Source organism: Callorhinus ursinus, unplaced genomic scaffold (genome assembly GCF_003265705.2).
Source record: "Callorhinus ursinus isolate GAN/ISIS: 27379988/994484 unplaced genomic scaffold, GSC_fseal_2.0 scaffold19, whole genome shotgun sequence".
Lineage (NCBI taxonomy): Eukaryota > Metazoa > Chordata > Mammalia > Carnivora > Otariidae > Callorhinus > Callorhinus ursinus.
Window position 1 is genome coordinate 32714813 of NW_027397081.1, and position 13330 is coordinate 32728142.

The window sequence follows — 13330 nt, forward strand, 5'->3', positions numbered from 1 at the left end:
AGCTACTAGGGAAGGAAGTTCTCTTTAGAGAGATTTGACTTCAGTGAAGTTCAGGTATTGGGAAGTTAATTCCTCCGCAGAAGTAAAAAATCAGAAATAAATTTTTACTGAAGAGAGGGATGGACAGAATAGCAGAACAGAGTATATGCTCATGGAAGATTTCTTACTGGGAAACATTTTTCTGTACATTTGATCATTGTTTTAGAGACTATAGTGGATTTGTTCACTTTGCTCCAGTAGACACATTCCATCTCCTTTACATTTTCACGTTCTAGGGCATAATTCTGTAAGCTACATGTTATATTTGATAATAAGGTATTCTAACATCAATGAAAGGAAAGTGGCTTCATGGGAAATAAATGTATCTCTTACACCCCTCTTCCCTGCCTCCTTTATAGAAGAAACTTCAGAGAACACATGGTGATAGAGACAAGAGAACACAATTGAAGTCCCAATTCTACTGCTGATTAGGAAGAGTACTTAAACTGTGCCTCAGTTTCATAATTTTTAAAATGAGGAAAAATTATTATCTTTACTAATAGGGTTGCTTTATGGGTTAAATGAGATAACCCAGGCACTGTGCCACAAAAGCACTGGTGGTCATTTCCTTCCTCCCCAATGGTTTTAGTAAGGGTGCTATTTAATTGTGAAATAATTATATGTAAAACTAAGCCAAACAAACACCTGAAGTAGTTTGTGAGAGGATCTGTTTTAATTATTCAAACTTTATTCTGAGATAACCTATATGGCAGGAAGACATACTTTAGACTTGGAGAAAAGTCAGCTGGGTTTGAGTATGAAATGAGACAGGTTCATGTTGGCAATACTCATCTGAGTAATATATGGTCAAAGTGTCTCTTAACCTCATTTAAGCAGAAATTATTCAGTCTCTCTGTACCAGATACAGATCCTATATATGTAGCCTTATTTCCTAAAGAATCAACAAGTTCTGACATCTGAGTACAGGCTTTCTTACCTCCCAGGCTATGACTAACTCATGCCTTCTTCCACTTCTTCCACTTACATTGGTGGGTGCTGTCTTTGGAACTGTGAATTAAAAATGGGCCAGAGTGAGGACAATAAATAGATACTTAATTTAAGAGCCCCATAAGAACATATTATGACCTGACTCAGGTTCTGTAAAATCCCAAAACAAACGATCAAAATTTTTTTGAAGTTAGAGTGGCCATATTCAATATTAAGACAAAATGTTTGTGACAGATACCCTGCTTTCAAATCTATGTGGGAGAGTTTGATATATATTTTTCATGGCCACATAATACATTACCAAACCAGTCCTCATGTAAATGCTCTGTGGTAGTAAGGCTGAAATCACAAAAACACTAAAGTTAAGGACATCTACTAATGGTTAAATTTCATTCTACAAATTGTCTCCTTTCTAATGATGTGACTCTTCTGTGGTCTCAGGGCTTGCAGAGCTCCAAGAAAGTCCACAGGTTGACCTAGTACTGTTTTACCAGAACTCCCAAATTTAAAGAAATTTGACAACAGTTCCATAGATGAGAATCTATTTAAATAAATAGACATTAAAAAGAACTATCAAAAATGAATCTCTTTGCAAACTACAAAATATATAAGCACCCAGTGAAACTTTTTCAAATGAATAACTATTAAAGAATAAATATCTCAAAAGAATAAATTTCTCCTTCACTGCACCAAGCCACAAAATCTGCAGTTGAAAGGGAACATTTTCAAATGAAGAACGGTTAAATGAAGAAAACTATTAAAAGAAATCATTTTCCAGGCTATGAGTCTGCATTAACAATTTTACACTTCAGTGTTGCCTTTATATCCTTGCATATAGTTTTTAAATGATATTGATATACTCATAAACAATAAATTCACTCCCATATATTACCTACTTGGATGAAAGGCTATTAATTACTGGTAGATAGTCAAAAAGCATTTTATGTACCAGAAAAACTGATGTGGAATTTATGTTCCACGAGAAAGGAAAAAAAAAATTCTCCTTGCACTAGGGAGGTGGGAGAGAAAAGTCTGTGAATATATAATTGGCTCCACTGAAATAAAGACCTTTATTCACCAGGGTCCAAACTGAACAAGAGTTCTTGTCTTGCTCATGCTCATGTAGAAGGATATATATATTTATTTTTATTTTCTATATTATTTTTATATATATAAAAATTATTCACTTATTCACATGTGGAGTTCACGCTCATGAGTTTTCTCAGAATTAAATGGAATTGGATATTCCTTTGCCTCTCATTCAAGAAATCACAAGACATTCAACTGAGCAAAAATGGTGTTAGAACAATAACTGTGAATGTGTCCTAATTTATATAAAGAGCAAGCAAATCATTGATTAACTTGAGTTTTTTATTAGTAGTCATAGTTATTGCTAAATATGACAACCTATGATGTATTAGTTTGTTTTGACACCATGTCCCCAAACCACGGTTATATCATTCTAGTTCTAAATTTATTTTCTGGTCCATGGTATAGGTAAGGCACACAGGTTTAACTGTATGCATAAAAGAACAGAGATCTAAGTTTCCAAATATCCTCTCAGTGGGTGATCTCAGAGTTCTGAATGTTGTGATCATTAATGTACGGTCAAACAAATACATAAGCAAGTTAATTTGTTGATATGGTGTGACTATGGCTTCTCATAGCATCATTTGTTTGTAAAAAAAATACAAAGGAACACACACACACTTCATATTCATCTCTGACAACTAACAGTTAAATAATATTATGCATATTATCTAACAGAGCCACCTACTTCATCTATTACATTGGAATCACTAACTTTAGTCCTTAAACTTAGGATTTTGAATCTTCTTCTTTGAGGATAATTTCCCTATGATCATGGATGTTATGGAAAGACTAGGCACTGAAGATTCTTTTCTATTTTATTCAGCTATCAAACATCATCCAAAAAGAGGATGTATGGAACCTTTAACTTAGAGTTGGAGGGTAGGCTGTATGCTCTCTAGTGAATATCTCTTGAAGGTCATTTGAAAGATATGAGTAGAATAAAATACAAGTGACTATTTGAAGTTGATCTTTTCTTCTGAAGCTTTGGTAATACTGTTCCACAGTCCATTAATGCTTTTATTTTTTAGAAAACATTTTTAGATTTTTCAAAATTTTTAATTTTTTTAAGTAAAAAAAATGAGAAGATGCTAGTAAAAAATTCGGTGAAAATTTCTACTTTGAGGAAACAAGAAAGCAAAGTAACACTTTCTATGATGTGATTTGCTTTCCTGTGGGTAATTTCATCCTTGCAGTATACATAAATGACCCAGATTAGAAAATTTATTTTATTATTTGAAAGCAGTCTTTGAAATTTTCCTATTGCTGCTAAATTCTTTTCAAGAGAGGATAGCCCATATCAGTTTAATGTAAAGAATAAGATCCTCTTTTTATCACACTACCTTCAATTTTAATGTACAATAAATGACACAAAAAAAGGCATTACAGTTCACTGTGTTTTAACAGTGTATGTCTATAAACATCAACTATCCTTAAATTTAAAAAAGCTCACTAGATATAATAGAAACTACTAATAGAAAACTTAAGGCTTCAAAGCCATAGGAACAACCTCAGTGTCCATCTATGGATGAATGGATAAAGAAAATATAAATGCTAGAATATTATATTTAGCCATAAATGAAGGCATTCTGCTAAGTGAAATAAGCCAGACAGAGAAAGACAAATACTATATGATCTCACTTACATGTGGGGTCTAAAAAAATGGAGCTACTAGAAACAGAATAGACTGATGGTTGCCAGAGGTGGTGGATGGGGGTGGAGGAAATGGGTGAAGGTGGTTAAAAGGTACAAATTTCCAGTTATAAGATAAATGTGAAGTTCTGGGCATATCGCATATAGTTAACAATACTGTATTATATATTTGAAGGTTGCTGAAAGAATAGATCTTAAAAATTCTTATCACAAGGAAAAAATTATAGCTATGTGAAGTGATGGATGTTAAATAAATTCACTGTGGAATCACGTCACAATATATACTTATATCAAATCATTATGTTGTATACCTTAAACTAATATAGTGTTATATGCCAATAATATCTCAATAAAACTGGAAAAGCAAACAAACGAAAAGGAAATATTAAGGCTTTAATAGCTAGGCATCAGGCATTGTGTTTTGTTATCAGGATCACAATGTTTGCATTGGGTACTCCTAATTGGCTTAAATTTCCTAATTGCATGCAGATGATCAGTGGAACCTGTGGAACCTATGCTGAATTCATTTCCTTTTCAAGATATCTCTGCAGTCAATACTTCAGAGTCTACTGATTTTATTTATATCCTTTTATTTATAAAACAACATATTCTTGGTATATAGGGATTTGACAATCCTTCAGAGCCTTTGTGGTATAAAAGTTCTATAATTCTTGTTAGAACCATGAAATTAATATAATCAAACATCTAATAAATGCTTTCATTGTGTTCAGAGAAATACATATTTATTGAAAAAGCAAATATATTTTCAATATAATTAATGAAAATCTGATTTAGAATTAAGCAGCTAGATGCTTTTTTCTTTTGGTTGGCTACTGATAAATGTCATGAGCTCATTAGCTTAGAGAATCAAATTTACATGCATGATTAATGGGTTAAGCTCTGATTCTTTTGAGTTTCTTTCTGAGCAATGCTGTTCCATAAATGGATAATGTTATTAACACTTTTCTCACAAGCTGCAAATGCCTTGCTATTTTAGTGCCTTATTTGGCATTTTGAGATGTAGACTATTGTCTCTTTTCACCTTATGCACTGGAAATATTATAAACACTCAGGGTGACCAAACTATAGTACCTTAGTTTAAGCATGCATGACTTTAAGCCTGAATCTCAAAGAACTCTAAGTATAATACTTTGAACAAAGTCAATCATGCTAATAACATGCTTTAACTTGCATTAAACTAAACAAAAGAAGAGGGGATGAAATTGTTTACCAATCTCTTCTTTTTCCTGAAAAACTTCTATTGTCTATTACAGTAGATGTTTACACAGCTTATTAAATGATAAAGCTTTCTTAGAGACCTGGGAGAGGCCATGTAATTTAAGAGTTTAATGGTAATCCAGCAACTGGTTTGAAAAGAAAAGTGCAAAAGAGTAGGAAGAAGGAAGAGAGGTTGTTTAGACAGGAATGGTGGAAGTCAAGAGGGAAATTAATAAACAAACAAACACATTTTTTCTGACCTGAATTGAAGTATTTGGCAAGCACACAAATATTTCAGTTAACTATCATTTAAGTTCATTTTATAAGATTAGTTAAGCTTAAAGAGTTTCCAAAACAAAAAGTACCAGTGGTGTTTCCTTAAGAGTTCAAATAATGCTTTTACTCCTCTCAATAAGATAGATAAGGTGATATGCACAAATTGAAATGTGTTTTTGTGGGAGTGAGAATGGTCTGGGTTTGGATCTCAGTCTTACCATTCTAGCTGGTTGGCTAAAAATATTTCTTAACTTTGTTGTCCTTCAGTTGCCTAACAGAGATAATAGTACCTACTTTTTTTTTTAAAAGATTTTATTTATTTATTTGAGAGAGAGAGAATGAGAGAGAGAGAGAGCACGAGAGGGAAGAGGGTCAGAGGGAGAAGCAGACTCCCTGCTGAGCAGGGAGCCCGATGTGGGACTCGATCTGGGGACTCCAGGACCATGAACTGAGCCGAAGGCAGTCGCTTAACCAACTGAGCCACCCAGGCGCCCTAGTACCTACTTTTTAAGGTTATTTTTCAAAATTATTTATTATAGTGCCTGGAACTATAATTTATAAATATTACCTAATGTTATCATCTACTTAGATTTCAAAAAGAAAAAACGGTGAAGACTTCTATGATAAACATTAGGTTTATCTTTTATGATAAACATTAGTAAAAGTCCAGCATTCAGTCTATGCATATGTAATCTTGAAAGAGGTTATCCTCTTTGAAATCTGAATAATATTGTTTTGATAGTACCATGGGAATTATGCTTTCAGTTTTAGCTCAGTTTGTTTCCATTTGGAAATCTAGGCAATATACCATTTTTGATTTACAAAAGAGTTATTTTAGAAAATGTAAGATTTCTCAGGGCGCCTGGGTGGCTCAGTCATTAAGCGTCTGCCTTCAGCTCAGGTCATGATCCCAGGGTCCTGGGATCCAGCCTCACACAGGGCTCCCTGCTAAGTAGGGAGCCTGCTTCTCCCTCTCCCACTCCCCCGTGCTTGTGTTCCCTCTCTCACTGTGTCTCTCTCTGTCAAATAAAATCTTAAAAAAAAAAAAGAAAATATAAGATTTCTCTGATTTATGAATCTTCTCAAATGGCAACAGTCAAAAGTACAGGAGGTTAATATATGCAATAAATGGTGTTTACCTCAACTCATATTCTCCTAGCTTCATTTATATGGGCCCACAGGAAGTAAGAGCAGAGTATTGGTAAAATAACCTTTGAATAAGATTTATTGATGCATGTGGTCAAAAGAGGAGAAGGAAAAAGCAAGAGGAAGAAGGGAGTAGGGAAGGCAGATAACTTGAAATCATTGTTTCTGGTGGAAGTTTAGAATCCCATCTTTACCTCTTAACTGGTAACCTTGTGCAAGTTTTTAAAACTTTCTAATTCTGTTTTCTCATTTGTAAAATGAGGATAAACACTTCTTGCTTTAGAGGGTTTATGTGACAATTAAATGACGCAAGTACTTAGCATAGAGCCTGGAACATGGTTCTTGTTTTATCACTGGTTTATGCTATTATGGGGACCAAGAAGATATGAAAAGTCATACTTGAGTGTCTCACATTTACTCCTGGGTTAACAACTTTTCATTGCCCTTTTATCTTTCATGTTCAAGTTTCTACTGCTATTCCATCACTTTGCTATTAATCAGAAAAGGATATGCCTAAAAATTAGCCAGACCTCTTTTATAAAAGTTTTTGTTAAAATAGCCATCTCTGCCTGCAAAGTGCCTCTGAAAATGGAGACCCATTTCTTGAATATATTTTGTAAAAAAGACTTGCCTGGACTGAAGTAGTTTCATGATTTAAAAATACTGTCTGCTTAGTTTAATAGTATTTTCTTTTAGATATTCTTAATTATTTCAGTTGAGTGCTTAAATTTTTAATATAATATTTTCTTGGAAACATATACTGGAAAGACCTTTAAAAATCCTATAGCTTTCTGTCTTTTCTCTGCACACACCAGTGCCTGACAACAGTGGGTTTTCTAATTGTCCCCTTAAATAATTCTGCCTAAGTCCCATTTGGTCTGGCCTTCAAAGTCCCATTAAGTGCTGTTTACAAGGCCAAAATACATAACCCCAGAGAAAACTAATTCAACCCCATCTTATATTATAATAGTATTTTATTGTGTTTCTTCCATAATTTTTGAACTCAATGAAATTTCCTAAGTAATTATCATGGATAAGAACTGTGAAGATACAAATAAGAACAAAGCAAGATCCTTTCAGAAGTAGGGAGATAATGTACAGTGAAAGAAACTGTAATAGAAAATTAAATGAGACTTCTCAACTTGAGATAAGTCAGATGTAACCTCAATTGCTAATGTGAGGTTGGCTAGACAAAACCACAGAATTGCTAAAAATCAGAGAAACCAAATTTTATGATCCTTTTCCATTACCCACCTCTAGCTTGTATATGTAGGATTTTAGCACAAGGAAGGCTTTGAAAGAAGGTTGTCAACTTAGTAGATAAATGCACTATGGCATCTCCTTCCACCCTTAGCTGTCGAAAGAAGAGAGATGAGTGTGTCATTTCTCTCTCAAGCTAAGTGAGAAGAGGAGGAAAACATTGCTGCAGAAAGTACAGATGCTTATGTCTTACACCCTGGCTGAATGCTGTTGAGCTTTAGAATGTTGTAATATGACCCAGTCCCATGCTATACTACCAGAGCTGAGACCAAAATAGCTTTGAGAACATAGAATTTGGCAGGTCAGGAATGTGATTACTATGCATCAAGTGGACACTAGGGAAGCTAAGTTTAAATAGGCTTGTTGGGATCACATCCAATTAAGCTGCCTGCTAGAGGATAAGATAGTCTCCAAAGAACCCAATGTATCCTGTAAGAGAAAGAAGCAGCATATGGACAAATACTGTCACATATTGCACTCAACACCCATGCGAGTATTACAAATTTGTACCACTTAAGTATTTTTCTTCTTCTTATCTGGCCTGGGAAGTGCCTGACACAGCAGCTGGAAGGTGAGGGAAGAAGTGAAAAGAAGAAAGAAAAGACAAATCACGGCTCTTGGGTCAGGCCTTTGGGATAGAGGAAGAGAAAGCGTGGAACTGGATGTGAGATTAAAGTTCTTATTTAAATTAAAATGGAAGTTTTTAATACTTGAAAATGAGACTGTCCTAATACCTAAAAGTGCCTTGGATATATATCGTTGGGGCTGAAGTCAGAGATCAGATGAAGCGTAATGGAGAGCAATGATGGGAGAAGAATAAAACTATTCTGTTTAAATTCTATGGAGTTCAGTCTGTATAGTAAACCAATTACATAACTATGATAGTGCAGAAAGTGCTAAGGCTAAGAAAGATATTTATCTGATTGTCTACTTGATATTCCTATTTATCTGGTCAAGCATTAATCTATTAAACATAGAAAAAATATTTTGCCTTGTGTGGCCTGAAATATGTGTGTGTCATTTTCCATTTCAGAGTGAAAAAAGAATGGCAGGTCAGAATACAATGTGTTAAGCAACTGGAAAGCTATATGAATGTGGAACATATTTTTTAAGCAAGTTCTTTCATTTGACACTTATTTTTTTCGGCTCCTTTTGTTTTGTCTATCCTATAAGCAAAGAAAATGACCACATGTTGGGACAATATCACAATCCACTTACAGACTGATACCTGGCTAGATAACAAATACAGCATGGTAAAGCTAAACAGAGATGGAGACAGAAATTTAGAGGAGAGGCATGCTCTGTACTGTGCACCACATTCTGAAAGGCTTTCTTGACTCCCAAGCCATCAGGTGGGCTGAGTGCCCAGACTTGCTGGTATACAGTCTGCAGCAGAGACTTCTCAATAGGAGGGCATCTTGTAGGAGCCTGATGCAAGCCAAGAGACTGGGTGACTCTTACTATATCAACAAAAAGATGTTTAACCTGAAAATATTTCCGCAATATGAAAAAAGTGACATGCATGATTATTATTGTTTAAATTTTCATTGAACAAAAAAATAACTCAATTTCATGATGATAATGATGATGATGATGATGACAAATGGCTAATAGTAAGCATTTACGATGTGCCAGGCACTATGCTAAGCTCTTAGCGTGCATTATCTTACTTAATAAAATGAGCCAATGGAGTAGGTTGTGATTCTGTTTCCATTTTATAGGTGAGAAAATTGAGCCTTGAACAAGGTATATTTCTTACCTATGTTCACTGCTAGTAAACAGCAGAGAACATTAATCCAGATCTGCCTAACTCCAAAACTCAAATTCCTAATTACAGCTAGAAGATAGAACCTTCTTTTCTCTTTTTCTTTCACTCTCAATCTCTCTATTTCATCATAATTTGAAATAAAGAACTGCAAATATTGAGATTTATAACAAAAGCTTTGATAATAATAGACATTTTATATTACAGAGAAGACCAAACCTTTTTAGATAATAGGTTACATCATTTAACTCTATCTTGTCTCCTTTTCATTTATCTTTCAACAATTAGATTATAAATATATAACTTGTAGGGTGTCTGGGTGGCTTAGTGCATTAAGCATCTGACTCTTGATTTTGGCTTAGGTCATGATCTCAGGGTTGTGAGACTGAGTTCCCTGTCAGGCTCCACACTCTCTGTGGAGTCTGCTTGAGATTCTCTCTCTCTCTCTCTCTCTCTCTCTCTCCCTCTGCCCTTCACCCTGCTCATGCACATGCATGCTTTCTCTCTCTCAAATAAATAAATAAAATCTTTAAAAAAATAAATACATAACTTATGGAATATTAAAGTTCAATTAAATGGGAGAATTACTGTTGTATTCATTTTTACACATTTTTCCATTTCTATTATAGTATGTATTTCAATTTCATTTCCTAAGATGTGATTTTTTTTTTCTCTTGAGTGTTCTCTTTTTAAATGATGGAGAAAGCATTTCCATTACCTAACCCAAAATCATATACTGGTTTGATGATAGTAACACATTTCCAAAATTAAACACAGGGTTCTATCTATCTATCTCTCTATCTATGTATCTATCTATATCTATCAATCATTTATCTATCCATCTATATCATTTAACTAAAACTTGTAAGAAAATTGTACTATAAATAAATAAATACAAATTTACATCAAAGTAAAAAACATATATGTATATTATTTTGATATTCTAATAATAAGAAATCAGACTGAACCAATTTATCTTATACTTATTGACTGCTAGGGGTATTCTGATGGTTGCAAAATTCAAAACATACCCTTGAGTAAAATTCAAAATATACCCGAGGGGAAATTGCAAATAAAAATGAACTTTTTTTTGGTGTGTGGGAAAGAAATAATTCCAAAGTAAAAATGCTTTACTAAACCTGCCTTTGGATTTAGAATATTCTAGTAAATAGGGGAATCTTAAAGGAACATAAAACTTTCAACTCAATATCTTTTTTTTTTAAAGATTTTATTTATTTATTTGACAGAGAGAGACACAGGGAGAGAGGGAACACAAGCAAGGGGAGTGGGAGAAGGAGAAGCAGACTCCCTGCTGAGCAGGGAACCCGATGCGGGGCTTGATCTTAGGACCCTGTGTGATTATGACCTGAGCCGAAGGCAGACACTTAACAACTGAGTCACCCAGGTGCCCCATCAACTCAATATCTGAATGTGACATCTTTTCTCTTACAAGTAGCTCTGTTGATTTTCAGAGATTACTTGGTCCATTAGAACTGCATCATCTATTAAAATACAGGACATGTACTTAAAAGATGAAGAATGTGTCACTTGAGAGCACATCTCAGGATATTTGTGTCCCTTTTAATCTGTGCTGCCTGATAAAACAGGCACAAAACTCAACACTTGGTTCAGCACCATTAGTAGCTTTAGCCCTTTGTGGTACCAAAGTACAAGAAGCATAAAGTAAACAGTAAAAGCCTTCCTCAACTTTCAATTTTTCATGTTATTTCTTTTCTCTTCCATGAGATTTTAATGGACTAAAGTATGCCATGTGTATAGAACTCATGATAAAATAAAGAGGCAGGAACTATATGATCGAGGTAGCTGTTGGAAGAGATGAGGGACAAGTCTTTCAGAATGTATCATTTGAATGCAATTTAGCATGAAAAGTAGAAGTGTTTTTGCTATAATCTTTTTTAATAGTGCAAAGAGATTTGTACTATACAAAGTCTAAAAGGATTATTCATCCTAAATGGATTATTTATTTTCAAAATGAATATTTATAGAGAGCCTCTGAATTAGACAGTAATCTTTGCCTTTGTTTAAACACAATTAACAATATGCAAAATAAGGCAGTTCTTTTTAGAAAATGTGTGAGCATAAGTACTAATATTGGCAGTCATTTCAATATCTGCATAGTAAGTACATAAAATGAGGAATGACTAACCTGTTATACTCTTAATTAGTGAACACCTGTACACAATGAAAGCATGGTTGATTTATGAATGTATGAAAATCTAACCAGGCAATTAATGTTCAATTTAAAATTCACACTATTGAAAAGTAGCAGAAAGAACAACTTGTACTAAGCAAATCACAAAAGCAGAAAAGTTAGATTTTCTGTGAATGAATCTTTTCCAACATATTTAGGCTATTTTATCTTTTATTTTCCTGGTTGCTTAATTTTTATATAGAAATAATTTGAATATTTTTTGTATAGTTATTCCCACTTAGTACAATAAATTAACCATTTGGTCTTTTTTTCTCTCTCTCTCTCTTTTTTTTTTAAAGGATCAGACCTAGAGTGTTTTAGAGAAAGAATCAACTCTTTTTGTAGTTTATTTTAATTATTATAAGCTTTGTTCAATTTGTAAGAAATCACAAATCACATTTTTTGGCCCAATTCTATAACTATAATACAAAATGGACAGTTAATTCTTAGTCTTCTATGTATATGTATCTCTCACCTAGGTACTGGTGTGGGTAGGAAGGAAAAAAGAAATATTCCCTTTTAATCTTTCAACAAAAACATATGTAGTACCAGTGCCAGACACTGTTTTAGGTGGTGAACACTAAAAAATTAGACATATATCCTCATTCTCAGTGCACTTATATTCTAATGATTACTGAGATTCATATGTTATCGAGTGTAAAAATATTAAAATTTGTTTTTTCCCTCCCTGTATCTGCAATCTACCCCCTTTTCTCTGTTTTCATCAACATTATTGACATTTGTGTTTGCCTAAGCTAATGCCCTATTGCACACTATTTAATATACAATTTATACAATTTTATAAGGACATAAGAGATAAATCTCAATAAAACTTTGTTCAAAGTAGTCAAACATTTTACTAAAATTTTTTCTTTAATTTTCTTTCTCCAGATGCTGGGCAAGATATTTTTTTTTAAAGATTTTATTTATTTATTTGACAGAGAGAGACAGCGAGAGAGGGAACACGAGCAGGGGGGAGCTGGAGAGGGAGAAGCAGGCTCCCTGGTGAGCATAGAACCTGATGTGGGGCTCCATCCCAGGACGCTGGGATCATGACCTGAGCTGAAGGCAGAAACTTAATGACTGAGCCACCCAGGTGTCCCTGGGCAAGATATTTTAAAATTTGTTTTTAAATAAAGCTGTTAATTCCCTTATGTGACTATTAGAAACATTTTAGAGATACTTCATTCCAAAAAGCCAGAAGGATGCTGTATTTTCCGTCAGGAAGCAGATGGATGTTTATTGTATACATAGATGTCAAGCAGTAGACAAGTTAAGATGATGTTTGCCTTTGCAGAGTATAATTTATGCCAGGTCAGATAGTGAAGGGCAACATAAAGGGTTCTAAGGAAGTTCACTGCAATTATAGCTAATTGTTATCAATGGAGAAAAAGAGGGTGGTCCTATCTATTCTGAATTTTATGGAATTGCTATATTGAATGAGTATATAATTAGAAAAAAAAACTAACTGCTTCAATTTCATGGTAACTTGAAAATGAGTACTAAGGTTGGGAGGAAATTGAAGCATCTAGATGCATTAGTGGAAATAAGGAGAAAAAGATCTGAAAACAAAATGAAAGAATTATTTTAAAGGAAATAATTTTATGATGTCTAGGTAAATGAATCAGCAAAAATTATACTAAATAAAGCAAACAACCATGGTTAATTCAACTTGCTTTCAAAGTGATTAGGGGCATGCCAAATTGAATTCTGACTCTCCAAAA

At 33.8% G+C, this 13330-nt stretch overlaps 1 protein-coding gene across 1 annotated transcript in view; it reads right to left on the bottom strand.

Moving 5' to 3' along the window:
- Positions 1-13330, bottom strand: part of CNTN5 (contactin 5) — a 1102248-nt gene that overhangs the window by 70368 nt on the left and 1018550 nt on the right. The window contains exon 21 of the mRNA XM_073904019.1: positions 977-1047. Coding sequence (XP_073760120.1) covers positions 977-1047 — 71 coding nt within the window. The remainder of the gene's footprint in view (positions 1-976; positions 1048-13330) is intronic.